At 48.8% G+C, this 27926-nt stretch overlaps 2 protein-coding genes across 13 annotated transcripts in view; one reads left to right on the top strand and one right to left on the bottom strand.

Annotated features, from left to right (window-relative positions):
* ARHGAP1 (Rho GTPase activating protein 1) overlaps positions 1–19511 on the bottom strand; it is a 33795-nt gene extending 14284 nt beyond the window's left edge. For 3 of the 11 annotated variants that reach the window (XR_012586680.1, XR_012586679.1, XM_074584483.1), the window contains exons 1-8: positions 19389–19511; positions 14252–14445; positions 13361–13453; positions 2523–2610; positions 2148–2279; positions 1561–1647; positions 838–936; positions 20–127 (exon numbers count right to left, since the gene is read on the bottom strand). Coding sequence is in view for 8 of the 11 variants with exons in the window: in XM_074584483.1 (XP_074440584.1) it covers positions 20–127; positions 838–936; positions 1561–1647; positions 2148–2279; positions 2523–2610; positions 13361–13453; positions 14252–14390 (746 nt within the window). In the remaining 3 variants the exon portion in view is untranslated. Of the gene's footprint in view, positions 1–19; positions 128–837; positions 937–1560; positions 1648–2147; positions 2280–2522; positions 2611–7859; positions 7890–13360; positions 13454–14251; positions 14525–14665; positions 14782–19388 lie in introns of those variants that run through there. The other 8 variants (XM_074584478.1, XM_074584482.1, XM_074584481.1 and 5 more) reach the window with 8 other exon arrangements.
* Positions 19509–24881, top strand: ZNF408 (zinc finger protein 408). Of its 2 annotated transcripts, none has more exons than XM_074584466.1 (3): positions 19509–19790; positions 19875–20143; positions 20610–24881. In XM_074584466.1, the coding sequence occupies exons 1-3, from the start codon at positions 19576–19578 to the stop codon at positions 22523–22525; spliced, it is 2400 nt and encodes a 799-aa protein (XP_074440567.1). In that variant the 5' UTR covers positions 19509–19575; the 3' UTR covers positions 22526–24881. The 2 variants fall into 2 exon arrangements, with proteins under 2 accessions (XP_074440567.1, XP_074440566.1); XM_074584465.1 differs by having other exon boundaries at positions 19514–19790; positions 19875–20041.
* The last annotated feature ends 3045 nt before the right edge of the window (positions 24882–27926 follow it).

Genomic DNA, 27926 nt, shown 5'->3' with positions numbered 1-27926 from the left:
ACGATCCAGAGATACTCACTGCTGGAGCGAGACTCCAAACTGCTGGTTTGGCAGCGGTGGGCGCGGGGGTGTTGGCTTCTGGGGCACCTGTGAAGGTTTCTGCAGGGATCTCAGATATTCATCGTATCTGTGGCAAAACACAGACTGGTAAAAAGCCACTTCACTTCCCAGAAAGAGCATGAACCCAGCACTGCACATGACCCACTGCACACCCACTGGTAACAGCTCCAGCCTAGCATGGTTGATTCCACCTATGCAAAAACAGGACAGGCAACTCTGGAGCACAGGGGAAACATAACAAACATCTGGTTGCCAGGAAAAAAGCAGAGAGAAAGGAGCTGGAGTGGCTGAGGATGACAGACAGTGTGGTCAGGAGGCCAGAACAGCACTGCTTGTGATGAGACAGTTGCACATGTGTGTGAGGGACCAGGAATCAATCTGGTAGGACCGAGATTGTGGCAACTTTGGGAAGCCCCAAAGACAAGCTGAACTGTGCAGAGTGAGCAAAGCAGGTGCCCAGGCGCAGCAGATGCTCACCACGAGCTCCAGGTCAGTGTTAAGGTCAGGAGCTCACAGAAAGCCGCTGAGGGGTGAATGGGAGAGGCAGGACTGATGCTCCACTGGAGGAGGATTTTTAACTCAAGGACAGAACTGGACACCGGGACCAAGGACACACAGGAAGGAGCATGGAGAGTAACAGTAGTCTTCAAGGCAATTTGTCACCACTCCCTCAAAACCACCGCCTGAGTGGAATAATCTCTCCCTCCTCTTGCCATTCTCCAGAAAAGTCCCCTCTCACAGAGACCTAAGCAAATGGGAGACAGGTAGCATTCTCACTTCAGCACTTGGCTTGGGATCCCCAGCTGTTCCAGCTTCACGTACTCCTCCAGCTCACTAAGGAAGTTCACATAAAAAATCTTTCGTCCAAACTTAAAGCTGAAAAACAAGAGAAAAGTAGGTATGTGAGGCATCAGGAAATCCAGTATCAGAACGGACTTTTCACAGGTAAAGAGAGCAGGGGTTTGCAAGAGACATCAATGGGGCAAAGGGGCAGGTATGGCTGAGCAGCAGAGATGTCGCCCACATAGCTCTCCAACTCCATATATTTTACCAGAAGATCACAAGACTTTCCAAGTCATATTAGAAGCCCTAGCAGCAGCAGGGTCCCTACAACACTGGATTTCTCCTCCCTAAGGAGGCTGGAGAGAGGTTTTTTTTCAATTTTACAGAGTTAGGATTTCAGCATCAACACAATGAATTAAATATAATTTGGACTGATGCTCTCACTTCCTTTTTCATTATTAGCAGAGCTTGCTACACTTTACTTCTACTTGGCTGGATAGAAAGGAAGCAGCACAGAGCTGCAAACTCTGTAGGTTCCCAAAGCAGTACTTCTTGTGTCTTGAGTATTTCTGAGCTCAGAGATAGGAAGAGATACCGTAGGGTGAGAGACTGCAGGGCAGGCTCAGCAGCCTGAGCTCATCTAGTGCCCCACTGAGAATGCCCCATTATTCCCCGGCAGTGTGAGGATGTGGGTGAGCCTCCTATAGCGCTTCCTACCTGATCAGAGGCTTGAAAAGAATCAGCAGGGTCTTGATGAACATGGTCGGGTGCACAATATACAAGGCTTTGATGTTCTTCTTGTACCTGCCAAGAGAAGCTTAAGTAAGGATGAGCTGCACTTTAAGCAGAGGAACTAAACTTTCCACAAGATTAGGGCACCCCGGGTGCTCCATTCCTTTTGCACTGAGCCTCACCACTCCCCAGCACCCACGGCTTCTGCTCTCCCATGCTTCGTAGCTGTGTCAGGCCACTCAGCAGCTTAAGGGCACGCTTCACTGTATTCCAAGATTCACCAAGAAGCAGTGAGCGGCTTCACCAGGAAGCAACAATTATACCATGGGGCTGGCACACTTGCGCTGGGTCCTGGCTTTACTGCTTGCCTGTTGGCCTAAAGGACGCAACTGCAGAAGGAGCTGTTTATCCCATTATTCAGCCTGCATTAAACAGCAACCCACTTCCATACGCAGCAGAAATAAGTGATAGTAAATTATGATCACCAAGCTACATGGGGGGCCTGGGGAAGATAATCTATGTTAGGCTACAGAACAGGATGTTATATCCTTGCTTGCTGCAGCCTTACTCACTTGCGATCAAATTCCCTGTAGGCATCCCGCAGCCAGCTCAGGGATGGCTTGTTCTCACTGGTCAGGCCATGGTGCAGGTACACCAGTGTGTAATCACTCTCCACATACTGGTCCAGTGTGAATTTCAGGTACCTGAGAAGAGACAACTGCTGAATTTACTTCATGCTCTGCCACAGAGAGGCTCTTCCTCCCTTTGGGCCTCGTTTTTGTGTGCCACAATAGAGGACTGGCACCCCCAGCAACGGAGGCAAGCACTTTGGGAAGACAAATCCAGCTAAAGAAGCTACTGCAGACAGACCTGGCCCCAGGAATCTAGCCCCTGGGAATTATGTCATGCTTAAGAAGTTAACAGGAGCCTCCTGAGACACTACTCACCCCAGCAGTTTCACGTGATCAAGTTGATGACTTGGGGGCATCCGGCAGGCACTGAACAAAATTACTTTTCTTCCGTATTTGTCATCACCTGCAGATGAAACGACAGAGATTACAGGGTGTTTAAGGACTACTTTATGGTCTTGGCAGCAGAGAATGGGAAACCACCATAACAAGGTAGAAGTCTGGATTGCCACAGCTGCCGGCAAAGCTAAAACTGATTTTCAGCAGTTACCACGGGCCTAGTATGGAAGCAGAAACCTGAACACCAAGGGCCTGGCAAGTCAATAATGCGAATGGAAAACAAAGTCCATGCTCCAGCCCTAAAGAAGAAGGATTGGAAGCCAGGATGCCTCAGGGCACGTAGGGATGGAGGCCTCAAGTAGAGAGTAGAGTGCTCAGAGCATTAATCCTGCAACGTTGCCCCTGGGCACTGCTCCTCATACATGTGTGCCCAGGGAGGCACCAGGAAAACTGCCCCTCACAGGCACAACAACCACTCCTTCTCTCCTGCACAGAGTCCCAGACCAACTGCTTGTGGTCTGGCGCATTTGTTTCTGCTTCACCTTGCACACAGAACAAAGCCCTGGAAACCAAGAAATTCCTAGAAACAGCGCAGTCCCAGTCACATCGCAGAGATAAGAAGCAAGCATCATCGTAAGCCTCTTCTACAGATGGACCAAGTAGGGATGCTGGATTCTCCAGGGAGATTGCCGAACAAGCTGTTCACTGCTTCCTAGATTTTTCCATCCACAGTGATATTTTTTCAACCTGAGCTGGAAGGAGCTGCAAAGTGCGTCACAACAAAGCATTCTATGTAAAAACCCAGCAGAAAACAGTCCCCATCACACTGGAACCAAATAACCCAGAAAGCACCCTCATCTTGGGGAGGACATTCCCAGCCACCACTTGAGGCTTCAGAGACAACAAGCCAAGTTTTCCCCAGAGCAAGCCTTCATACATCAGTGGACTTCTGCCAGCAGAGATCTCAGCCCCATGAACAAAACCCGAGCAGATGGGCACGAACAGGCTTAGCAGATAAGTTAGGGGAACAACGAGATTTAGATAAGTAAGAACCAGGTCACAAATCTTTTGGACACATGGAGTTTGAGGGAAAGTCTGGTTCTCTCGTAGACACAACACCCAATCCATTTCCATAAGGATGACCTGCTTTTTAGCACCAGTGGAGATGAAATGGTTCCTTTAGTGTGAAGGGTTAAAGTCTTCCCATCTTTCTTGACACTCACCCTGCTCCAAGTGCTATGTTTTCCTGACAAGCAAAAGGAGCATGGAGCAGTGGAAGGTGCTATTGAGGTTATACACACAACATCACCTTCCTTTCCTCCCTATGGCACAAGCATCCCAAACAGCCCACAGCACAGAAAAGCAGCAAGGATCACCACTTATGTGGGACACCCCTGCAGTACACCATTCCCCTTAAAAGATATCCTTTTCCCCACACTGATTTACAGTATTCAGAGCATGCAGCCATTTTCTCACCTTTCCATGGGTACACTTGCCATGCAGCAACTGAGATCTCAAACTGAACCCCAGCGCAGCAAACCTGCGGTTTCTGGGAAAGCTGCCTGTTAGTAACAGATGACCACTTGGTGCTGCAAACAGCAGCCAGAGAACTCACATACACCAGCCATGACATTAAGATGCTACTAACTCTCTTTTACCCCCATCCTGGCCAGAAGAACAGATTCTCTTGCTACTTGTTCACTTATATTTTTCCCTCACAAGTCTCATTTTCAAGTCACTCACCAGACAACACGGGACAGAATTTACTGATGCACACAAGCCAGAACCTCTACAAAAGCTAGGGACACTGAGGCAGCGCTAGGTACAGACTAGGAAAGGGGTGGCGTAGGCCATCACATTGACATACACATGCGGAGGTAAGGGGCAATTAGGGAGGATGCATGACCCAGAATGCAGGACTAGGAGAGAGTGATGCAAGGCTTATCTGGAACAACCAGATACAGTCACAGCCAGGCCACAAGACCAACATCACATTGCATATCCCACGGTAGCCCACTCTCTGCCTAGCCCAGAGTTTCTCGGTACCTTGCTATGAGCTTTAGGGTTGGGCCTAATGCACGTAACCTGTCTATAAAACAAAGGTGCAGGCTACAAAGTCCTGGGCAGGGAATATGGCATATTGTGACTCTTCGCAGTGGTCTTGAGCCACTCATATGTCTCCATCTGGAAAACAAAAGATCCTGCCTGCACAGAGCAGCAAGAAGATGGCAGCATCTGAGAATCTGTTGAGTTTTGTAGTGATGAAAGAAAATGGTCAGAAAGACTACAGATCTTTGCAGATCACAGCTCTGCGCTAAAGTCAGAAGAGGTGCTATCTTCAGTTAACTGAGAGGCTGCATTTCACACCAGAGTGGATGATCTGAGGGCCAGAAGCAGATTGCAAGCTTGATCAAGGCAGGCTTTGGTTGTGAAGGACTGCAATACAGCACCACGTTCGTGTGATGCTGCATGTGGCCACACACTCAGTTCAGGCTCCTGGGCACTGATTTCCAGACCTGGTAAGTCACAAGTCAGGAACCACATAGCTTAAACACCTTCTTCTGGAATCACATGAAAGCCTATGGCAGGGCCTATGCAAAATCTAGAATCTTGTTCTTTATATAGCCTTGGCGAAAAGGTCTGGGATCGCTGGTAAAGAAAAAACAGACAATCCACGGTTCTACCAAAAGGGAGACGGCATGTTTCCCCTGGACAATTTCCAGGGCCAAGTACACCAAAAGATAATCTATAGTCCCTTGGATGAATGAAAAAGGAGTGGCCCATTTTGCCTTCCAAATGAGAATGAATTTATGCATGAGACCTACACAGGAGCCAGCACGCCCATTACTGAGTTCTGAGGTTCGCTCCAGTTTCATCACACTGAGCTCAGCCTGTCAACAACACTTTCAAAATAACCAACCACGAATCCTGTTTCCACCCGACATAAATCAGATCAGTCTGGTTCCTCCAGACATGACAAAATTCAGCTCCTAAGCATCAAAGCTGAACGATCAGTTATTCCAACTTACAAACAAGAATGTAAAGCCCATTCCATGCATTCTTGACTCTCGGAGGAAACTGCCTCCAGGTGGCCCCTCAGACCAAACAGATTCTTATCACGTTTGATCTTTCCCAGATGCTTCATCCCTTGTACTGTTTGCTCTCCTGTTTGCAATATTAATCTTATGTATCTAGGTTTTCACCCCTAAAGTTTCCACTGAACACAACTATAGACCATGAAGTAATCACTCAGCTTCTCAGGCTGTCTCCTACCTCTCCCCGATGAGGAATGCTCAATAGCTAACAGCAAACCAACAAAGAAGCAATTATACCCTGTCAGTACTCACAGAGCACCCCAACAATGTGCATACCTTTGTGAGTAAGTTCATACATTAAAAATATTTTCAATCTACACTGGAATTAAGCTACCTCCCTATAGGATGAAATTTAGATATTATTTTTTTAACAACAAAGAACAAGACAGTAGCCAATATGCAAAGCCTATCCAGTCAAGACCGCTGCTCATCTAAAGAGATATTGACTTGCAGCACTAATGGACACGGTAATTCTCCTGAACATTTTTACGGTGCTTTTAAGGCCCAAACTCCATTTTTCCTCTCATCTGAAGAGCAGCATTTCTAATGCACTTCTGAGACAAGGGGCAAGGAACATCACTGCTGTGGTTTTGAGCCATCAGTGCAGGACCAGACTTCTAAAAGGGCTGAAGTTTAAAAACTGAGGCTAATGTTTCAGATTGCAACCTGCAGCAATGCAAACGTATCAGAGCAGAAATTCCTATCAAGGGAGCAATACTGTCCTGAGACAGAACTCTGTATTAAATGAATCTATAAAGCCAACATGGAAAATACATAGCTTGCAAATGCTGTTATGTATTTCTAGGTGTTTCTCCTGAAATATATCACTTGGCCTTTATGCCATGATTGGAGGCTCTCATATTACTCACCTGGCAGCAAAACTGCAGTCCAGGGACCCTGCTCATTCCTGCCTTCACCAGGTACCCTCAGCTGAGGGCCCAAATTCAAATGGGAATATTCTGGTATTTTGATAATGAGAGAATGCAGACGGATAAAACTTGCCACCAAAAGCTAGTGATATTGGTGAAACAGCAAAGTTAACAGAATTCAGGGACAAGGTGAGGACACCGCTACATAATTCCGGAACATTACTATGCAAGTTTCACAAAGCTTAGGACGTTTATCAGAGACAATGTCAGTAAAAAACTTCTCCAATGTAATTTCAGGTTCCTGCCAAGCATATGACACGGCTGGGCAGTGTCTAAGTATAGCTGGTAGATTTCGGTTGTCTGTTGAACTTTAAAGTGCATTTAGACCCTCAGGAAAAGAAAGTAAGGAATTCAAAGTAGAAGTATTTTAATACATGACATCTTCCACCTAGATATTCCCAATATCCAAACAGTGCCAGAATCATACAGTCTTACCAAATGACTACAGCCTTAACTGATACAAAAAAATACTAGAGGGTCAGATTAAAGTATGCAAAATGGGAGGATGCCTGAGAGGATGAAAAATGGGGGAGAAGAGCCCACGTAATGAGGTAGTGAGGATCAGCATTTCTACAGATTCTGCAAAGGTCTTGGACTGCTGTTCAGAAACAGCGGAAAGAATTTCACACCAGAAGAGGGTTTCACCTACATCGAGACGCAGGAAAGCACTGACAGCCAAATTCTTAAGTCCTGGGACTGAAGTTCAAAGAGGATTAACAAATGCTCAGCAAGGACAGAGCAGCCTAGCACAGCTTCAGGCTAGAATGAGGAACAAGTTACCAAAATACAACATCTCTGCAGCCAAATGGAGAAGAAATAGATAACAGTTGCTTTCAGCTGGAGAATCCAGTTTAAGCGCCAGCTGCTTAGCACATAAGCACAGCAGCAGATCATATGAAGGAACAGGAAACAATCCTAGGATGAACTTCCAAAGCACACATGACAACGAGGTAAATCCGAGTTCAAACTGAACTGGTCCAAGCAAGGCCACCACCATGACAGAAGAGGAACAGGATGTATTTACACTGAGACCCAAGAGCCCCCAGAAGTGCCCAAGGTAAAGCCCACACGCCAAATTTGGCTCAGATGATTCTTCTGTGCCTGAAGCAGAGGTGCAGCCCTCGGATCATGGTTTTGTGCAGCCTTTGGACTCCTGAAAAGTTGCCAGTGCAGCCTAAGGCTGAGCAAAGTTTGGGCTCCCCTGAGACAGTCCAGCTACAGGCCACAGTCATGCTAAAGGAATACCATGATCTACAGTACCAAATGTTAGTGCCACAAAAAAATCTACCTACCTGGTTGGGCCCCATCAAGTGCACCCTGGTCTGGAGGAACAGAAACAAAGTTATAGCAAGCCAAGCTTCACACCTTTTCCCAGAAAGTAATAGTGAGTATGAAGTCTCAGAGTCTCGCCAGATTGCCACTGGCACACATTTAGTTGCTTGCATTTAGTCTTGCAGCAGTCAAGCTCCTTCTATTTCATCTTTCCCCAATGCTCCTCTCCAACACAACCTTAGCTAACAATTAGAAGCAGTTACAGCAACCCATGATTCACAAATCCCTTTCTCGAGTTTGCAACTAAATCCGTATAACCACAGTCAAATTTCTGGCCCTTACTGTTACACTTCCCCTACCATCAAAATGGCAACTGCCGTACTACCATTTTTAAAAGGGTTAAATGCAATTAATTCTGAACATCAAGGTCCTTTGAACAACTTCAGAAGTGTATAGAGAATGGCATCATACCATATGAATAACACATCCAACAGACTGTTTTGCAAGAAGCTAAATTTCACTAAAAAGCTGAAGATGGGCACAATTTAGATCAACACACACAGCGCTTTTTTTTTTTTTTAAAAGAAAGTTTAGTAGATTCTGAACAAAAAAAATAAACTGACAATTAGAAAAAAAAAGAAAAAGTTTCTCTGGGCAGGGAGGGGTCTACAAAGGCATTTATTGCCACACCCAGCCCCTTTCCATCACTCTTACAGCTATGTACTCAACAGACTCACATGGGCATATCAAGACAGGAGCCTGAGCAGAGCAGGGCTCTAGAAAGAAACTCTCCATTCCCTTGGTCTCTCTTAGAAATTTAGAACCCCTTAGAAATTCTCCATTCCCTTGATCTCATGTGTCAAAACATAGTGTGCAAGCTGGGCTTGCTCTAGATGAGCCCAATTCTACAGAAGCAACTTTGCATTCCATATCATGCAAATACTCTTCAACCAAAAAAAAAAAAAAGTCAGTCAGAAACTACATCCAAAAGCAGCAGAAATGCAGGCACCCTGTATTAATGAAACCAATAATAAAGTACCACACTGGAAGGAAAAAAGGACCCTTGTTATCAGAGGCCTTTGCTGAGCTCTAATGGGTGGCTAATGCTACCAAAGACACACTAGCATACTTTCCACACAAGTTTTGTCTGCAACTTCTACCTTTGCCTGCTTAGTGAAATGGCAGCTACTGGTGCTCCAAGACTGATTTTACCTCCCCACGTCAATCACAAACAGCAACTGCAAATCATCAGCACTAGTTACAGCTTTGGCACCTGCAGCCAACAGCCAGCCACAACGCTTTTCAGGTAGGTTTGGTGCCAGATTCACCACTGAAAAAAAGATTCACTGTTGAAGCTGGAGTTTCAATTTAGTAACACACAAGAAGGTACATCCATCCCCAGCTCTCCACCTTGCTTTGCCACTTCAATCTCAGGTCTTACACACGCTAGCATCACGCCTTCTCTGTGAGGGCAGCCCTGCAGACTGCCAATTAATGGTGTGAGGCAGCAGATTTCCCACAAAAACCTGCAGAAACATGCTCCGAGCTTCAGCAAAGCTTTTAAGTCACTGGGCAGGGACTACATAGCTGAACTAAACAGTGATGGGCACTCTCCTGACAACTGCTACACCAACTTCTAGCCTCCACAGCAGCAGAAAATTCATATGCCAATCATGGGTTAAGTTCCAGTTTTCTTTTCCCAAAAGGAAGAACGCCAGCTATTGTATAAAATGTGAATGCTGATGCATCTCATAGCTACAGGTTTTCATATTGACCACAAAGGCAAGACCAGTATTTCAGACTGGGCAGAAGAAGGAGGAACACATTGCCAGAGAGCTGTCAAGAGTCCTGCTCTTCCCAAACAGTCCCAGGTTTCCAGTAGGAGCTGCCATCCCCAGAGACCTCCTTTGGACTGTTAACTATTTGCCATATTCTTGCAGTTCAGCCTCTGCTGAAATTCAAGGCCAAGATTATGTCACTCTAGTCTGCCTCAACCCCAAAGGAGATGGAAGCAGCACCTTTGCCATATAAGAATTAGCAGGAAGATACAAAAACACTTAAACATAACAGAAATTTGGGATAGTTCCTCAACAGCTTTCAAACAAATGCCTGTGTTTCTTCCAAATGCTACATGACATGAGAAGGAAAAAAAAAAGCACACTTTGCAGAAGTGGTTTGAGCAGTGAAATCTAGGCGCCTCTGCTCCAACTTCTACCCACGCGTAAAGACAAATTTCTCTGCCACAATGCCCACAGAAAGAGGAACTCAGAGTCAAGAAGAGCACAACCACGCAGAGACCTCTCCAGAGCCTGCGTGAAACATTCCAGAAACACACACCTCAAGGCGGCTCTGAAAGGACAGGCAGAGTATCATCTCTTTACTTCAGAAAAGCATTGAATCCCAGAACCAAAAGACTGTTTCCCAGAACTAAAATATTCTGATTGATAACAATGCCATAGTAGTCCCTCAGAACTGTGGTCTGGATGTCTTTTGCCCCCGTCTTCCTGAGACACACCATCGCTAGGATCAGCGATGACATGCCTGCTCCTTCCAGTGGACAGAAAGCAGTGCCCCATGGACAGCCTCTTCCAGGAAGATCCCAGTCCCCAGTAAAAGACAGGAGCATAGGGCAAAAAGGACAGTCTCTGTGAAACTGATGCACTATTTTTCAGTGACAATCAAAACCAAACCCATTATTTTTCTAACAAATTCTGCAAAAGATTTTTCAACATTTGTTCCCTCTTTAGGTCAGATAGCTAGGATATTCAAATCCAGCATGTCTTGAACTGAATCAGAAATTAAGGTCAGCTAGAACATGAACACTCTAACTTTTTGTCATCAAAACTGGGCATTTAATAAGTTATTAACACTGTGCACCCATCCTGCAAGAAGCAATTACTTTTCTGACCACACAGGATAACCCTAGGATCACGGAGTTCAGCCCAAGGATGGGAACTAGCCTTCTGCTTTTGCCTCAGAAGAACATCATCATCCCAGAACGTATTTCAGGGAAGGCCAGAACAGAGTTAGCCATACGCTTTCTGCTCTGAAGTGCAGAACAGGGAAGGACACGGAAGAGAAAGCTCATAAATCAGCAGAATGGATAAAACTACCCTTGATCTGCTGCCGCTTGCTAATATTTACAAGAGAACAAGGGTGGAGCTGTTTTGTTTCAGGCTCAGCACAGGAGCATTTGTTGCACCTGAAAGTGCTGACAAGCACAACTTGTCAGTAGAGCCAGATCCGAATAGTTCCATTTCAATCCTCCAGTGAGATTTTGATTCTCCAGGCTACTTCTAATAGGATTTTTCCAGATTTTCCCAGATTGTTTGCCTCCAACAACAGCCCAGAGAACATTACCCTGTCTGATTCTCTAAACAGTTACTGTTATTAATTATTGACCAAGAAAACTGAACAAACAGCTTCTCCCCAGAGCCCAGATTACAATTTAGGCTCCTTTGATCAACTTCATAAATCTTGCTTCTAGGAGATGAGACATCAGCGAGTCTCAAAACTACGTGGCATCAAATCCACTATCCAGAGTTCTGTTACTAGCTCTTACGATGCCACGAAAGGCATCACACCACCTTCTGGGGGCGGGGGGCCATCACAGGCTTTTCAGATAAACCAGCTGTTGGTGAAAAGTGGCCAGAAGTCGCCAACGACAGAAGCTTCTCTGAGCTGCTTCTGCACCATGCAGAGACACGACAGGGACAGAGAGCTCACTAGAAATACAGATTTAAACGACGACGGGGAAGAGATCTCTTTCAGAATGCAGGCACACCTCCCAGTCAGTCATCATACCACCCCAAAATCCTTTCAGGAAGTCAGATAATTCTTCATTTGCTATCCTAGACAACGTGTGAAATGGCTGCTTTCCAACAGCCACTGAGACACACCTCCATTGGAATGATACTCCATTCTGAGAGCTTGGGGAAAAAAAAAAAAATGTTGTTACCTCGGAACAGAAATCCCGCAGAAAGCCTGGTGCTTACGTCAGAAGGCAGCACACAAAGTATATCCTCGGTTTGGGCTGACATTCCAGTCTTATCAATGTCTCCCATCTAAACTCTCTGCTAAGCGCTTTGTCTGAAGCTTTGTCTGAAGTGAACAACAGTATCACTTAACTCATCAACTCCCAGAGACCAGAAAACACCAATTACCTCCACGATTCAAATTCCGAATGTTCTAGGTAATATCACTGAAATGGTGGAGTCCACACATCTGTCCCTTCCCAGTTTCAGCAAAAGGGAGACCAGGGAGCAGACCCCCATCAACCTCACTCCTGAAACTCCAGCCCCAAAGAAAAGGTTAGTAATACATTTGCAAATGAAAACACTTGTGGCAAATCTACAAGACATAATGGCCCAAATGCTAAACACCAGACCTGTCAACCTGAGCAGCCAGAGGAACAGAGGAGACAAAGGACGACTACTTTTGAGTTTTCCATTACCATTTTGTTCCCCCAAAAAATGCAACATGAGAGGTTATGACAAAGAAAGCTCATGCTAGAAGACAGTCCAGAAAAGAATGATGTCAGGACAACTCTTACCAAGGTAAGTGCCTGAGAATCTTCCCTCTGTGGTCAAACCCTGCTGCAGAACAACCCTTAATTAGGAGGACTCCACCTTGTGCCTCTGCTTCACTGCAAATTCACACGTGGGGCAGGGACCAAGGTACAAAGAAACGGCAAAAGGAGGGGTAGGAGGTGGCTATAGATAATCAAGGAGGAATCATGAATCAAATCACAACAGGTTGAAGAGGTGCTTTTTTGTTTTTTTAAACCAGAAATGCAAGACAAACTGGGATTACCCTTCCCTCAGACTTATCACAGCAAACTAAAAACTAAAAAACTTTTTCTAAGTTTTAGTTTTAGCAAACTAAAAACTAAAAACTTTTTCTTATGGAGGTCCCAGCAGTAAATTGCCAAGGGTTAGTATAATTAAAATAATATGGATAAGACAACCACACAGAGAAAATCCGAATGCTTGTGACCCTGAATGATCAGGTCTTTCCTTGCAGTGGGACATGGGGCTTATTCCCCCTATTTCAGATTTCTGTAAATGCTGTTTCTGGACAGGATGGTGAGCTCTGGCCATTCAGATATAATAAATAGAGAGCTGCCAGACCTATTGTGGATTACTCAGTCAGCTGAAGACCTTGCAGCTGTACTGCAGAACAAGGTAACTTCTGTGGCATTATCATGCAAAAACCACATCTTGTGCTCAGGATATAGTCAAGGGCCACATCTGAAACAATTCAGCAAAAGCAACCACGTCCCGCTAATAATATAAGAGCAAAGAAGGTAAGTGCAAAGCAGGAATGCAAGTCTAACCGAGGTCAATGGAAAATTACACATATTGCAAACATTCAAGAAGTTTGGTGCTCCTTCTGTTTACGATGACAGCTGTCGCTGCCACTTGGGCCTGGCATACAGCAGATGCCCCCACAACCCCATTAGAAAGACCCTTCCTCAGCCCAGCTGCAAAGACATCAAAGGAGAAAACAGAAAGACCACTACCTGCTACTTCCACAATGTGGTGCCTGGCGATATCATAGTAGGGATCATCCCACTGCAGGTGAGTGATCGGCTCAGGGGAGCCTTTGGAGTCCTCTGCACAAAACACAAGGAACAGGCAATTAGAAGAAGGAATCTGAAGCACCTTAGTAAGGAGTACAATAGAGATAGAGAGATGAGAAAACATGGTTCTTTAACATGGGAGGGACTAATGTATGCATCTGTCCACCTCAGAAACCCACCTTTGAAATTCTGAGTGGGCAAAAGCAGCAGTGACTTCAGAAGAGACCTGTCAATCCTATGAGGTCCATACATGTCCCTCAGACTGTATACCTACTCAAAAATGACTGTTCAAATGTGTCACAAACATTGACAAAGACCAAAACCAAGTGCCAAGGGCACCATCATGGCTTTTTAGAGCAGGAGATCTTAAAATCATCCCTTGACAGATGGCCATCCTATATGCCCTGGGGCTAATTTCCCTAACCTCTTTGGGCAGCAGTCCCATAGCACAGGATTTCAGAGCAACAACTCGGATCTCCAGCCCACCTCCCACATGGAAGTACAAGACCCTTCCACTCAGGAAGGCCAAACTATCCTTCAGGAGACCATAATTGAGGACACTCAAGGACTTACAGCACGTCTGTACTATCAGCACCAAAGTGCAGCCAGCCACAGGATGAGAAGAGTCTATTTACATCAACTGGCTCTCAGCTTTTTAGTGCTGTTAAAGGGCAGGGCTAATTCACTTGGGTGTGGCACAAGATTTAATGTGTCTATAAAGCTTTCAAATGGAGTCGGGGCTCTCTGTATATGTAGATATGACCACAATACTGCAGAACAAACCATTTCTTTTTGGCCAAATCCCAGACCCTGAACAACCAGGATACTTACCTGTTTTGGGAAAAGCAGGGGCTTCGTCTGCTGGCCAACTCTTATCATCTATGGAGGCCAGTTTGAGCTGGCTGAGGGACTGGTTGGTATCATCCAAGTTCAGGTCATCCTGAAGCTCCGAGAGTGGGTCTGTAGCCATGGCCCCCAAATAGCGCAGTTTATTTTTCAGCGCCTAGAATGAGGACTGGAGACTGCTAGGTGAGACACAGAGATCACAAGTTTACCTCCCCATCGAGACTCTTCCTCTTCTCACTGATTTTCCCCAAATCCTCCCTTATCTTCACTGATCCAGAGATCACACTTCCCCTCCCCCTTAACACAGGCGGGAGCTCCTCCTCCTCCAAGCCAGGAGCACTGACATATGTCAGATTCTTTCCTGCCAAATGCTATCAAAAGGCCATGAGGAGCCTGTACCAGCTCTCTCGGTGAGTCACTGCTTGACCACAGCTCTGCCCAGAGTATTTTCTCTCCCGAAACAGGAGCAGCAGCAAAACGCTGAGGAAGGCGACAGGCTACACTAGACCCTGCCTGACACACTCATGGTACCAGCTCTGAGCTCCCCCTCCCTCCCCAAGGGCTGGCACCAAGCCCAGCTGTTTCCACAGTCAGCCCAGTGCTGGAAGCTTTCCCAGGAATCGCCCCCCTTCTCCCTGTAAGGGAGGGACAGAGCTCTCAACAGCACCGAAGTGGGTGCTTCAGTGTGCTGGGATCTGAACACAGAAGTGAACAAACAGCTTCTTAAAACAGGATTTCGTAGGCTGAGCTAGTAAGACAGGGAGAACAATACCCACATAACCCTCATCTCTTTTCAGCATCATCCAGAAAATCCCTTCTCCTACAAGATAGCAAGGAATCATATCTTTAATTTAAAGCCATATTGCTAGGATGAATATTTTTCACGAAACATGCCATAATCCTGAGGAGACCAAGGAATTAAGAGGGTCCAAGCAACAGACAGCTCAGTGTGTTTGCTGTTGCTTGCAAGTATTTCTCGCTCTCACCTGGAGCAGAAGATATGTCACACCCAGGACTAAGCTAGCACAGCATACAGTACCTCCTCAGGGTACCAGTTCTCAGGGACAACCCCTAGGAAACAGCTGTTAGCCTCTAAAGTCAGCATCCTGGAAATAAGCAAGGAAACACTCGAAAGGACAAGTACATAGATCTGGATTGCTCAAACAGACCACACGGAGAGCAAATTCAGCGGCCAACAGGCAGCACGCCAACAGGAACTGTAGCAAAACAAAATGACACCTTGGATCAGCAACACTCTCTGTAACCCTGTTTCTCAGACAGGCTTGTGCTTGTTTTGTATTATGAGGAGAGCAAAGGGTTCAAAGACGATCTGAGGAGGCGCAATGCCTTTGTGTGGAAAGATTATATGATTATATTCACAGAGTGAAGCTATTTCCTTTAGCAGAATGGAGGGGGGCAACGATGTTTTCCATCTCCCATCCCTAGAGCTTGCATGTGTATATTTATCCAGAGAAGATGATGAAACAGCTACTCAGATGTGAGAGTAGCAAACTCTCACACGAGAGAACAAAAACTGTGAGCGGTTGAGCATCAGAAGGCGTCACATCCATGGTCAGGGCAACACTTGCGACCAAGCTTGGGGATGCATTTTGAGAGTACAGCAAATTGGATATTCAGTGTTTTGTCCTCTCCCTCTGGATCACTCCATGCTTACTACTTCCTGTCCTCCCTCATCTGTTACTAGTTTACAACCAGTTTTCACCTCTCTGGGGCTCCCAAAGGGCTGGGAGCTGTTGCTAAGCAAATGAAATTAGATTCCCAAAATATGAGAGCAAGACATATAAGGGCAGTGGATCACCAAGACAGCATGGCAAACACATGGGATCTGACCACTGCAGCCAAGCAGAGACCCAAGCAAAATTTTCCCTGCCGTCCGGTGAGGACTGCACGATCTGCCTGAGCTCCTCTGATACCAAAGTGACGAGGAGCAAGAAATCAGGTTCCCTTGTACTGTGAGCTCATGGTGGAACCATGCAGCAGCGGAGCCAAGGGACAGGCGAGGACTCCCCACCCCTTGCAGCTTATCCGATTTCTATGGTAATGCCAGGCACCACCTCCTATGACTCAGTGTGCTTAAAGCATTCCCCACTGCAGCCTAGCAGCCCCACAACCCAGCACCCCATGCTGAGGAAGCATCCGCGGCCTCACAGGGCAGCCCCTGAGCATTCCCAGCTCCCAGGGACTTCCTTGCGCTGGTGGGGACAGAGGACCTACGTTCAACTGCTGCCATCCACTGAGATGCCTTTCCTGTGACATTCTTGGGGATGCCCAGTAGCAACAGTGTCCCCAAAGTGAGGTCCTGAAGCACTCAGGGACCAAATCTTCCCACAAGGCAGTGATGGTACTGCCATAGGGCCAGCAAGACACCAAGCATCCTCACTTGTCCCTACACAGGTTGCGTCTTGGCTTCACAGTCAACCCGCAGTGCTTGATCAGAGGCAGCAGAGCTGGTTATTAGACAGCACTGGGGGATTTCCCCTTAGGCAGAAAATTAATCCTAGTGTGGCACCATGTGGAAGAAGGAAGTTGTTAGTAGGTTCCTTACAGTTCCACGCTGGAAAAAGAGCCCAGTGGATAGCGCTCTTGCCAAAACCTTCCTTACCCCTTGGAACGGGAGACCAGACTCCCCAGATACCTCCATGTGCTTTTCACAGCCAGGCAGGCAGCTCCATCCCTTGCCTCTAAGTGAGTGCTCCATGGCAGAAATGACCTCTTAGATTTCAGGTCCTTCTTGTGAACCAGACTGTAGCTCACGGAGAGCCCCAGAAGGCTTTTGCAGAATTTTCCCCAGCCCTTTCCCAACAGCACAAAAGATAAAAGAACGGAGTCTCACATCAGGTAATCCTGGAACAGTTTAGAGAAATATAATCCTCTAAATGCCTGAGAACTAGCAGGCACTGGGAAAGAGAGAGCTGGAGTTAGAATGTAACAAACTAACAAACAAACTACTTGCAGATTTTAGTATAAGGGTGTACATTTTACTTCCTGATACTGCAGCTGCATGAGATTTTTCTGTGTGCTCAAAACTGACCCATAAGCAGCACCTGTCATTGAACAGACAGTCCATCCTGTATCGGTATAAGGGTGAAATCGTCAAAAAACAGCATTTCACCAGAGTTAACACGATTTCAGAACCCTACTTGTTTTAGACAAATGTCACAAGAGGCAAGTGATACACTCTGTATGGCCAATCATAGGGTAAGAAAAATGACGTACCTAAATTTAAAAAGTAAAAAGCCTAGTCAAACATTTAAAAACTAAAGAATCACAACTGACATCAGAAGCATTTACTTACTGCCAGGCTCTAAAGAGCCAACTGTTTTCACTTTTCAAAGCATTTCACATTTCAAAGCACCACCTACACTGGTGCAGAACACTTGAACACCGGAACACTTGCTGTCTAATAAAAATTTACTTTCTTGATAACAGAGAAACGTGCTGTAGAACAGCACATTCTGCTGAGGGGAAGAAACCTCAGCCCTTTAAAATACAATCTTCACACAAATTCTGAACTGGAGACTCTTTATGCAAGATCCCACCAGAATTTACCTAGTGAAGACAGGTCACTTGTATCTATGAACTCTTGGTAGCTGCTGTTTACACAGACTATTTTTTTCTGCAGTTCCAGTTTCACTACTTTTCCATCGTTTATTTCTAAGCTGCACCTACCTGGCAGTTTCCTTTTCCTGTTTTTCTGCCAGATGTACTATTAATTCAGAAGTAAACCTACATATCAAAATAGGTCCGTGCATGTATTACCACGCTCTGGACCTGTACTTACACACAATAAAGAATTACAAAAGCCAAGTGGCCTTTTCTTCCCAGACCGATTAACAAGCAATGCTCAGACCCAAAGGAATCCCAGTTCTGGGGTGATTGTGTTATTTTTCTAACTCTGCTGCCATCTCTGCCTCCTCCCAGTTTCGTTTTGTTTGCACAAGTGGCTGCTTTTCTGTACACATTAAGCAAGTCCCTGCACTTTGCCACAGTGTTAATATCAAGTACATTGCAAAAAAAGAAAAAAAAAAAAAAGGAAGCGGTTACTCAGCAGCAGACCTTCAAAGCCCTCACTGAGCTCCAGGACTGAGACTCGGTGAGAGCATCACTACCCCGGTACTACCCTGATAAAGTCCAAGGGTCAAGAGCCAGACCGGCTTTGTCTGGCTCACCGTGATCAACTAACTCGGGACAGACACACTACTGCTCGGGGAAACTCTTTGGTCCTTCATTATTGTAACAGCTTTTTAAATAAGCAGCCTTCCTTCCCCAGTCATCTCAAACCCTTTGCTGAAGGCCACCTCCGTGCCCGCTGGAAATCCACCCCAGCTCGCAATCATCAGCCTCCTCTTAGTGGTTCCCGGGGGGGTCTGAGAGCAAAGCGCGGAGCTGCGCTTCCCCTCCCGGAGCTGCGGCACGCACCACCCAGGCTGCGGCCGGTGCCGTGCTGGGTCCGCCCGGCACAGACGGAGCTTGTGGCGAAACTACAGGGGCTGCACCGCTCCTCCTCTTCTTCCTCCTCCTCCTCCCCACACCTGATTCTCGCCCATTCCCTAAGACTGAGCTCCTGTGACAACCCGGAGCCAACTTCCAGATTCAAATAAGAGGTTCAAAGACTAAAAGAAAACACCCGAGTCCCCACAGTACACGCCAGCTGCATAACGGAGGGACATCTCACAGCCCCCCCGCTGTCAGGGGAAGGCGAGTTACCCCGCACCCCACCGCTCCCGCACCGCCTCCTGCAGCCGCGGGGGACGGGACGGGCCGGCAGCGAGGGCTGCACCCCGATCAGCCCCGCCGTGCCCCGGCCCCAGCGCCCAGCTACACCGTCAGCGCCGGAGAAGCCACTAAACCTCCCCGGCCTCCGAGCCGGGACCGCAATACCCGCCGGTGCCCGGGCTCCTCCCGCCGGGCGCTCCCCGGGCTCGGCAACACCCGGGCAGGGGGGGGTCGGGGGTCCGGGCCCAGCCCCGGCCCGCTCAGCCTCGGCCCCGCCGCCGAGCCCCTTCCCCGGCACCCCCGCGGCCCGCCCCGGGCCCCGCTGCCGCACCGAGGGCCCGGGTGCGCTCCCCGAGCACCACGCTCCGCCCGCCACCGCCGGTACCTGCCGCTACCGCCGCCGGCCGCCACCCGGCCCGGCCCGCCCCGCCTGTCAACCCCCCGCCGGCATCCGCCGCCCGCCGGAAGCGCGGCCCGTCACCGGGGTAACGCCGCCCCGCCCCACTCCACTCCGCTCCGCCGCCGGGCGCCGTCCGGGCGCGCCCGCCGTCCTCTCGCAGCGTTCCGCCGACATGGAGGGCCCCGGCGGCGGTCCGGGTTCCCGGGAGCCGCCCGACGCCGCATGCCCGGCGCTGCGGAGCCTGCCGCCCGGGCTGGCGCTGGGGCCGTCGCTGTCCCGGGAGCGGGGTACGGGTGTGTGGTGCGTGGGCTGGGCCTTGCCGGCCGGAACGCTGCTGGGGCCGCCCGGCGAGGCCCGGGAGGAGGCGGCGGGGCCGGGCTGGAGGAGGTGAGTACCGCCGGCGGCGGGACAGGCGGGCGGGGTGGAGCGGGCGGCCGTGCCCGCGGCCGACGCTGTGGCCGTGCCTTGCAGCCTGGTGCAGCGGAGCCCGAAGGAGGCGGAGGCCAACGTGTGGCTGGGCTGGGCGGGCGGCCGGCTGCAGCTGCGGGCGCGGCGGCCCATCGCGGCGGGCGCGGAGCTGCTCTACTGGCCGGAGGAGGCCCGTGGGGCCGCGGCGGAGGAGAGGCGGCCGGACGGAGGTGAGGGGATCGCGGCGCCGCGGGAGGCCGGGCCCAGGGGGAGGCCGGCGGTGCGGGGGGACGGGGCCTCTCCCGGCGGGACGGCGGCGGAGCCCCGCGCAGGTAGGTGTCGCGCTGGCGTGAAACGAGGCCTTCCCGGGCCTCCGGTGGCTTGGGCTCTCTGTCGGGGGGACGGTGCTGCCCCCCGGTATCTGTGCTGGTTGGTGTCCGCCCCGCAGCCCCGCCGGGGTTGCCATCTTGGCCTGGCCATGCTTTTAAGAGCGACCAGCCGAGAAAGGAACATGCCACCCTCTTTTATGCCAGGCGTGGTATCTCTTAGAAATACCGCCTGTGCCACACTAGAAATGCGGCACAGAGGTGGTGGTGAGAGAACTGAGGCTTCCCCCGCCTCCCCCAGTTTAAAAGAAAAAACGGTCATAGAAGTAACGGTTTTCGTGCCAGAGCCCCAGAATTACTGTATAGCAGAGTCTCTGTCTCTGAGGTTCATGATCCTCTGATGCCGCAGCAATTGTGTCATATAACAGTAGCCAGCATTTACTTCATTGACCATACTTTTGTGTTTGTGCAGGGGATCCCAGTGTCTCCAAGGTGGTAGCTGATGAATCCGCAGTCCTTGATGTCCCTACTGAGGTTAGGAGGCTGGTCACCAAGCATTTCCGTGGGCTACAAGAAGAGGAAAGCACAACTTCTGAACTTGAGCCATGGCAAGTCAAGGTGCCGAGGACTGAGAATCAGCACCTCGAGGCCATCTCAATCGTTAAGGCCAATGGCAGGTGCAAGGAAGAATTGTATGAGGGTGTGGATCCTAGATCTGCCACAGAAAAAGTCAAGATGGGGCATAAAGAGGCATGTCCAGAAGACCTGGATCTGTCATCACCCTCGAATGGGGTTCAACTCAGTGCTCCCTTGGTTGGCAAGCCGAGCAAGGTGCATGCTCTGGCCAGCCAGCTCCACAAGTGCCTGCAGGACTGTGGTGGCAGGATAGCTGGGCAGGAACCCCAGCAGCCCAGTCCTTCTGAAGGAGAGAGTGTAGAGACTTGTGAGAAAGAGAGCAAAGTTTCCAAAGACTCCAAACCAGCATCCCCAGCGCACGGGGAAAAGGGCACACTGGAGGGGCCTGAGGAGCATGAGGAGTATACGGAGCTAGTGGAGGGTCATTCTGTCAGCCCACGTCCCCCACCAAAAGCTCTGTCCCAGAAGGAGATGATCAAGCGCAGGTACCGCTGCGGTGAGTGTGGCAAAGCCTTCCTGCAGCTCTGCCACCTCAAGAAGCACCGCTTTGTCCATGCAGGCCACAAGCCCTTCCTGTGCACAGAGTGTGGCAAGAGCTATAGTTCAGAGGAGAGCTTCAAGGCCCACGTGTTTGCCCACCGGGGTATGAGGCCTTTCCAGTGCACCCAGTGCAACAAGGCTTACCGCACCAAGCGAGACTTGCAGGAGCACCAAGTCCTGCACACTGGCCAGCGCCCCTTCTCCTGCGAGCAGTGTGGCAAGGCCTTTGCACGCCGTCCCTCTCTCCGCATTCACAGGAAGATCCACCTGGCCACTGGGACTGGCCCAGCTGGTCCCAAGGGATGCCAGTGTGCCATATGTGGACGCCACCTGGCCAACCCTGGCTCCTTGCGTAACCACATGCGCCTGCACACGGGAGAGCGCCCTTACGCCTGTCCTTACTGCGGCAAGGACTTCCGACAGCAGAGCAACCTGCGCGAGCACCTCCGGCTGCACACAGGTGAGAAGCCCTACAAGTGCCGCTTCTGCGGCGACGCCTTCCCCAAGCTGCCGGAGCTGCGGCGACATCTCATCTCCCACACGGGTGAGGCCCACCTATGCACTGTCTGCGGCAAAGCGCTGCGGGACCCCCATACGCTGCGTGCCCACGAGCGCTTGCACACTGGCGAGCGCCCTTTCCGCTGTGAGCAGTGCGGCAAGTCCTACACCCTGGCCACGAAGCTGCGGCGCCACCAGAAATCCCACCTGGCTGACAAGCCCTATAAGTGCGAGCTCTGTGGCATGGGCTACACCCTTCCCCAGAGCCTTGCGCGCCATGTGTTCACCCACAAGCCAGAAAAGGACCCCAAGGAACTCAGCACTGCAGTGGCCTCGCTTGCTGTGGACCTACCCCAGGCAGCAAGGAAAAGGCCTCAGAGGAAGGGCCACCAGGAGGAGGTTGTGGCAGAGCCTACCTTGCTCATGGTGGAGATGCCGGGGCCAGCAAATGAAGCCAAGCTGCTGCTCACAGCCAGAAGTAACTGCATTGCTACTTACCAGTCTCGAGGCACCCCCCCAGATCCTGGAGCACACAGGAGGCCTGCTGGTCATTTGCCATCGGCAAAGGACATCATTGAAATCACCATCTGTGAGCATGAGGACAAGTGCATTATAGTGCAGGACGAGGGCTCACCAAACAATGTGGTCATCATCCAGGAGGGAGTGGGCTTCGGAGCAGTGGCAGAAGTGGTGGAGGTCGAGACTGGGACCTGACTATCGCAGCCTACCCCCACAGATCTTCTGTACATATTAAAATGGGATAAAAAAACCCTAGCTGTCTTGTCTCTCTGTGGCAACAAAGCCCTGTAGCTCAGCCCCAGGCAGAATTAACAGTCTTGGAGGTAACTGCCTGTGTAGACCTGGGTCTTTTTGGAAGCCGCCCATTGCAGGTATAAGCCTACATATGTCACGTGCCAGGCCTGGTGCAGGGAAGGCATTGGCTGTTGATGGGAATAACTCCTTGGAGAGAACACCCACTGCGTTAATGAGCAGTACTTCTGCCTCTGTTACGCTGCCAGTGGGTGACAGTGCACTGTGGGGAAGGCAGGGAAGGTCTCAAAGCAGCAGCTTTGAACAATGCCTTCCTTTCACGTTTTTCTTTCTCTAATTAATTGTTGCTATTCAAGCACTTTCCTGGGTTTTTACGCTTGGAGCTCAGCAGCATTTCTGATCCTTTGAAGGTGATGCTAATGTTAGACTTTGCTGGGAAGCAGCATCCCAAGTGTTTACAAGGTGTCTCTGTTGTGGGTTATTTGAAGAGCATTTTTCACAATTAGCAGAAGCAAAGTCCTGCCTTGGAGCTAGGGTTGAGTGTTCCTTCTCCACTGTCACCTGTTTTGCTTGCTGTCAGCTTCCTGGCCTTACGGTGGCTGGGTGGTCTGTCTGATGACACAAAAGGATAGCTTCGTGTCTCGTTGTGCCAATTGCATTGTACAGTGCAATTTTCACTGTCCCCAGCCAAGAGGCTCCTCGCTTCTCCAGGTAAGGGCCCAAGAGTTCATCTCGGTACGCTCAGAAGATTCTGCCTTTCCCCTCCACATTCAAGTTGGGTTCATTAATCTTGTTCTTTTTCTCACCTTCTTGCTTCCCCTCTTCCAATTCTTTCCTGTTCCCTGCAGCAAAAAGCTCAAATACAGCACTACCACAGCTACACCCCAGTATTTCCGCTGCTCCATCTTTAGTGCTCATTTACCAACTGAGGCGTGATGAAGGAAACCGGTCCCATTTCAGGAAGGAAGGAAGTGCACAGTTCCCAATGCCACGTTTATGTGGCCTTATAGGAAGAGACCAAAAATCCCAGTCCACACAGAGGTCTTTCAGACTCGCCCACCTTGCACTCCCTTGTCACATGTTATACAAACGCTGCTTTCATTTGCCGCATCCTCAGTTTTAACTGTTCTTGGTCTCCATCCTGCCCCTTTCTAACATCTGCATTTCCCAAAAGAAGTTTTGTTTAAGGGCCTAAATTCTTTGGGCACCGTGCCCCCTGCACAAGAGGAGGGTATAGTGTCACCAGGGAATCACCAGTAGCACAGTTCCTTTTTGGGGTGCTATGAATGCAGTAATGTGACAATCTGAGAAGCTGCTCTTTGTAGTTTCTACATTCAATTTTTTCCATAAACTTTTACGACCAGTTTGTAGACAAGGTGCTCGAGTCAGATCCGTGACATTTTGATGTGAAGTGAGGGTGGAAGGTGAATTCAGCTGATAAATGTTTGGATGTCCTTATTTTTAGCTATTTTCTTTAAAGTCAGGAGGCAGATGAGCTCAGTCCCTGCCCTGGCTACTTGGAGAGGGACCAGCGGGAGCACAGGCGTGGGAGGGGGGAATTGTACATGAAGCCGCAGTGCTTCCTACTGCACTCCCTTTGGTGCCCATCCTAACTCTTGCAGTTTCCAAATATTGACACAGCTGCAAAGTGTTCTCGCTGGAGCTGGGCTTGCGTGCTGTGTTTGAAGCCTGTGCCCCCTGTCACAGCAGAAGCGGGAAAGAAGGGGAGCAACATGGAGGGAGGGAAGGGGAGAATCCAGGCCCCTATGGCTTAATCTGCTGACCTGTAACTACCTTCTTTATTCTGAGATAATGGGACAGAAAACGTAGGAGCAATTATGAATTAGGAGGTCCTCACAGAAGTGTTATTCGCTTAACAGTTGATCTGAGTAGGTAGAGGCACATCTGTGCTGTGCTGCACGTATCACTTGGCTAAACTTGGATAAACTTAGCCAACTAATCCTGACCGAGGAGCCCATAGGTGGCTCCCACTGGGTACCTGGTGATGATGTCACCACCGTGTCTTTGTCTTAGAAGCAGCATGTGCTTAAGTGAACAACCTTTTGCTTGACAGCAAAATGATGAATAAAGTTGCTTACTCCTAAGAAAACCCTATAAAAGCCCTGATCACCACGATGCTGCTGAACATCAACATGGGTGGGGTCTGTGCAGCATGCCATGGCCTGACTAGGTGTGTGTATGATGCCATACAACTTGGTGTTCGCAGCACCTGAAGGGGTGTAGGATCATCTAAGGCTATACCCTTTCTTGTGTTACATCCAATAAATGGTATTTTAATTAATACATTACGGGCTCTGAGTGCCTTTCTTACTGGGATCATCAAGGCCAGGCTTGATGAGGCTCTGAGCAATCTGATCTATTTAAAGATGTCCCTGCTTACTGCAGGGACATCTAAAGACTAGATGACCTCTAGAGGTCCCTTCCAACACAACACATTCTATGATTCTATGATCCCTAAAAAATCCCTAACTGGATCCTTGCCCCAGTGCATTACATTTGGTGTAGTTGGCAGGATCCTGGTGAGAAACACCTTACTGGAAGAAGGACAGTGAGGAAAAGGATGGGTGCCTGCCTGGTCCCATACGCTGGCATGGGGACCATGCAGTATGCTGCATTATAATGCTGATCATCATTATGCTTGGGGGCAGCAGACACATGGATCACCTGTCTGGAGATTTTGTGTGCACCCGTGACCCTTATGGCATCAGAGAGTAAGCACACAGGTCTCCTGGCTGGTGGGGCTCCACCATGCTGGCAGGGCTTCACCAGGGCTTCGGCGTGCTGCTGCAAGCCTCCGGGACGACAAGTGCACAGGTCTGTTGGATGGTTGGGGTCCTTCATGGTGGCAGGGCCTCACCAGGTATCAGGCGCACATGTAAACTTCAGTGTTACACTTAAACCTCACACTACAGCCAGGGTTCAACCCTTGGACAACTTGTAAACTGGCTTAAACATGACCAAGGTGTTTGAATGAAAAGGCAGCAGCAGGCTGCAAGGGAAGTGGGTGATTGCCTGGGACCTGAAGACCTCCCTGCTCTGCAGCTTCCCCCGTCTTCAGGGACAGGGGAACCCCTGTGTGAAGGGATGGGGGATTCATCCTTTGTACCCAAAGCGTTACAATTGGTGATCACGCTGTATAATTTGCTTCAGGAAAATATTCAGAAATGCCACAACTACTGAACCAGCAAACTAGATCTGTCATAGAGCAAAGGCTCAAGAAAACAGGCCAAGGCCAAACCCTCTATACTCTGCTCCCTGAAAGTTGGGGAAATAGCTATAGGAAATAAAGAACTGCCAAAGGCTCTCTCCACTTAAAAAGAAAAGTCAACTCATAGGGGGAAAGACAGCAAAACTCACACCTGTGTTGAAAGCTGTTACTCTGGGAGGATAAAAGTATGAAACCTAACTCTCTTACCCTAAGAAAGAAAATAGCATCCATCATTCATGGGTGGGTGAAGGCAGAAAGAAAATGAAATGACAAAAAGTTGCATACAGGAACGATGAACAGATGGAAGAGTTAAATGTTTGAGAGGTGGAAGTCAAAGTCCCTACAGAGGTGACAGCAGATGCACGCTGTCCTGCTGCAGAGGTAACCACAAGAACGGGAGAAACAGAGGAGCCCTAGAAGCACATTAGAGAACAAGAAAAGGCTATAATGTGAAGAGCAAGCATCTTTAATTACTAACCTTGTTGTAAGATACCAGAAAGGGCTGGAAAATGTCTCAGGATGTAGTGAAAATCTCCAATTATGAAGCAAAAAAAGTAAAGAAATAGTTGGAATTTAAGTGATGGCTATAACCTTGAGATAAACAGTTTTAGCTGTTACAGTTAACAACCTAATAGCTCTGGGAGGTGGGTTTGTCCTGTTTCACAGAGGGAAAGAAGACCAGCAGCTGGAAAAGAAGCAGCCAAACATAGTGACAGAATGGTTGGTTTCAGTAAGGTTTTTTTTAAATAAATGCTTAAGTGACAGAATGAATCCAGGATCCAGAACAGACGTAACATTAAAAGAAGATGGTATGGGTAAGTATTAGAGGATATTCATACCTGTCTTATAATCAAGCTTAAGCGCTGTATTCTAGTGTTGCTGAAAGTTAACCCTATATAATGCACAGTACCATGAGAGATGCTAACACCTTTCCTTTAAAGGAAAGATAAGAAGATGGTAAAAATCTATGCATAAATGTAACAATGTTGACTTAAGCTGCAGCGTAAAGGCTGGCTGGTTATTACAAAGAAGAGACAGAGATGCAGGAATGAAAAAAAAAAAGTGACTGAGAACATTGGAAGCTCTTATGCAGTGAAATACTCTGGTGATCCATGTAACAAGTTGACACGAGAAGGTGCAGGCTGCACATACCACCTGGCCAGATAAACTGAGCTGGCTAGACCTAACTGGGGAGCCTGCAGGTTGCTTCTGCTCAGCACCTGGTGATGATGCCACCACCATGTCCTTGTCTTTATCTTAGAGTGAAGCAGCATATTCTTATGCGGACGTCCTTTTGGTTGACAGCAGAAATGAGAGTTGTTTACTTCTGATAAAATCCTATAAAAACCCAGAAGATGACGACGCTGGTGAACCTCAGCGCAGACACTATCTGTGCAGCATGGCCCGGGGTGATGCTGTACTACTTGGTGTTCCCAGCATTTGAAGGGACGTAAGATTATCTAATGCTATCCCCTTTTGCCTTCTCATGTTATCCCCAACAAATGGTATTTTAATTAATATTTTACAGAGTCTGGGTGCCTTTCTTATTGGGATCCATAATGAACACTTGCACAAGGGCATTACACCACCATAAAACACAGCAGCATCTGTCTCTCTCATCACAACAACCAGTGAGGGGGAGTGGTCTTAGAATCATAGAATGGTTTGGGTTGGAAGGGACCTTAAATATCATCTAGTTCCAACCCCCCTGCCACGGGCAGGGACACCTCCCACTAGACCAGGTTGCTCAAAGCCTCACCCATCTGTTCCTGGAAGCCCTTGTCTTCCTACGGTGTTATTTCTTCCCTGCATTCCCATCCATATGGGCTTGCTCAATTATGCCTGGTGAAAGCAGCCCTGAGGTCACTTGGCCCACCTGCAATGTGAGACCAAAACCAAATTATCATATAGAGAGTAAAGAAACTGTCCTTGCTGCTATCCTCTTCTCCCTGTCAGCTGAGCAAGGCCCTCTGCTTGCCAGCTGGGCTTACATAAACGTGGGGTTGTTTGCGCCTCCTCCCACGGCTGCGAGGAGCAGCGGTGGCTGCTGTGTGGGACAGCAGTGGCTCTGATTTCATCGCTCTTCCAAAACCTGTTTGTGCCCTGACACCTCCC

This window comes from Larus michahellis, chromosome 4, assembly GCF_964199755.1.
Source record: "Larus michahellis chromosome 4, bLarMic1.1, whole genome shotgun sequence".
Lineage (NCBI taxonomy): Eukaryota > Metazoa > Chordata > Aves > Charadriiformes > Laridae > Larus > Larus michahellis.
The sequence above is the reverse complement of the archived record's forward strand: the minus strand, read 5'-3'. Positions and strand labels throughout refer to the sequence as shown.

Coding starts and splice junctions, on each gene's coding strand:
- ZNF408 (XM_074584466.1), top strand. CDS start 19,576: ATGGAGGGCCCCGGCGGCGGTCCGGGTTCCCGGGAGCCGCCCGACGCC. Junction 19,791..19,874: donor GCGGGGCCGGGCTGGAGGAG/GTGAGTACCGCC, acceptor CGTGCCTTGCAG/CCTGGTGCAGCGGAGCCCGA. Junction 20,144..20,609: donor GGCGGCGGAGCCCCGCGCAG/GTAGGTGTCGCG, acceptor GTGTTTGTGCAG/GGGATCCCAGTGTCTCCAAG.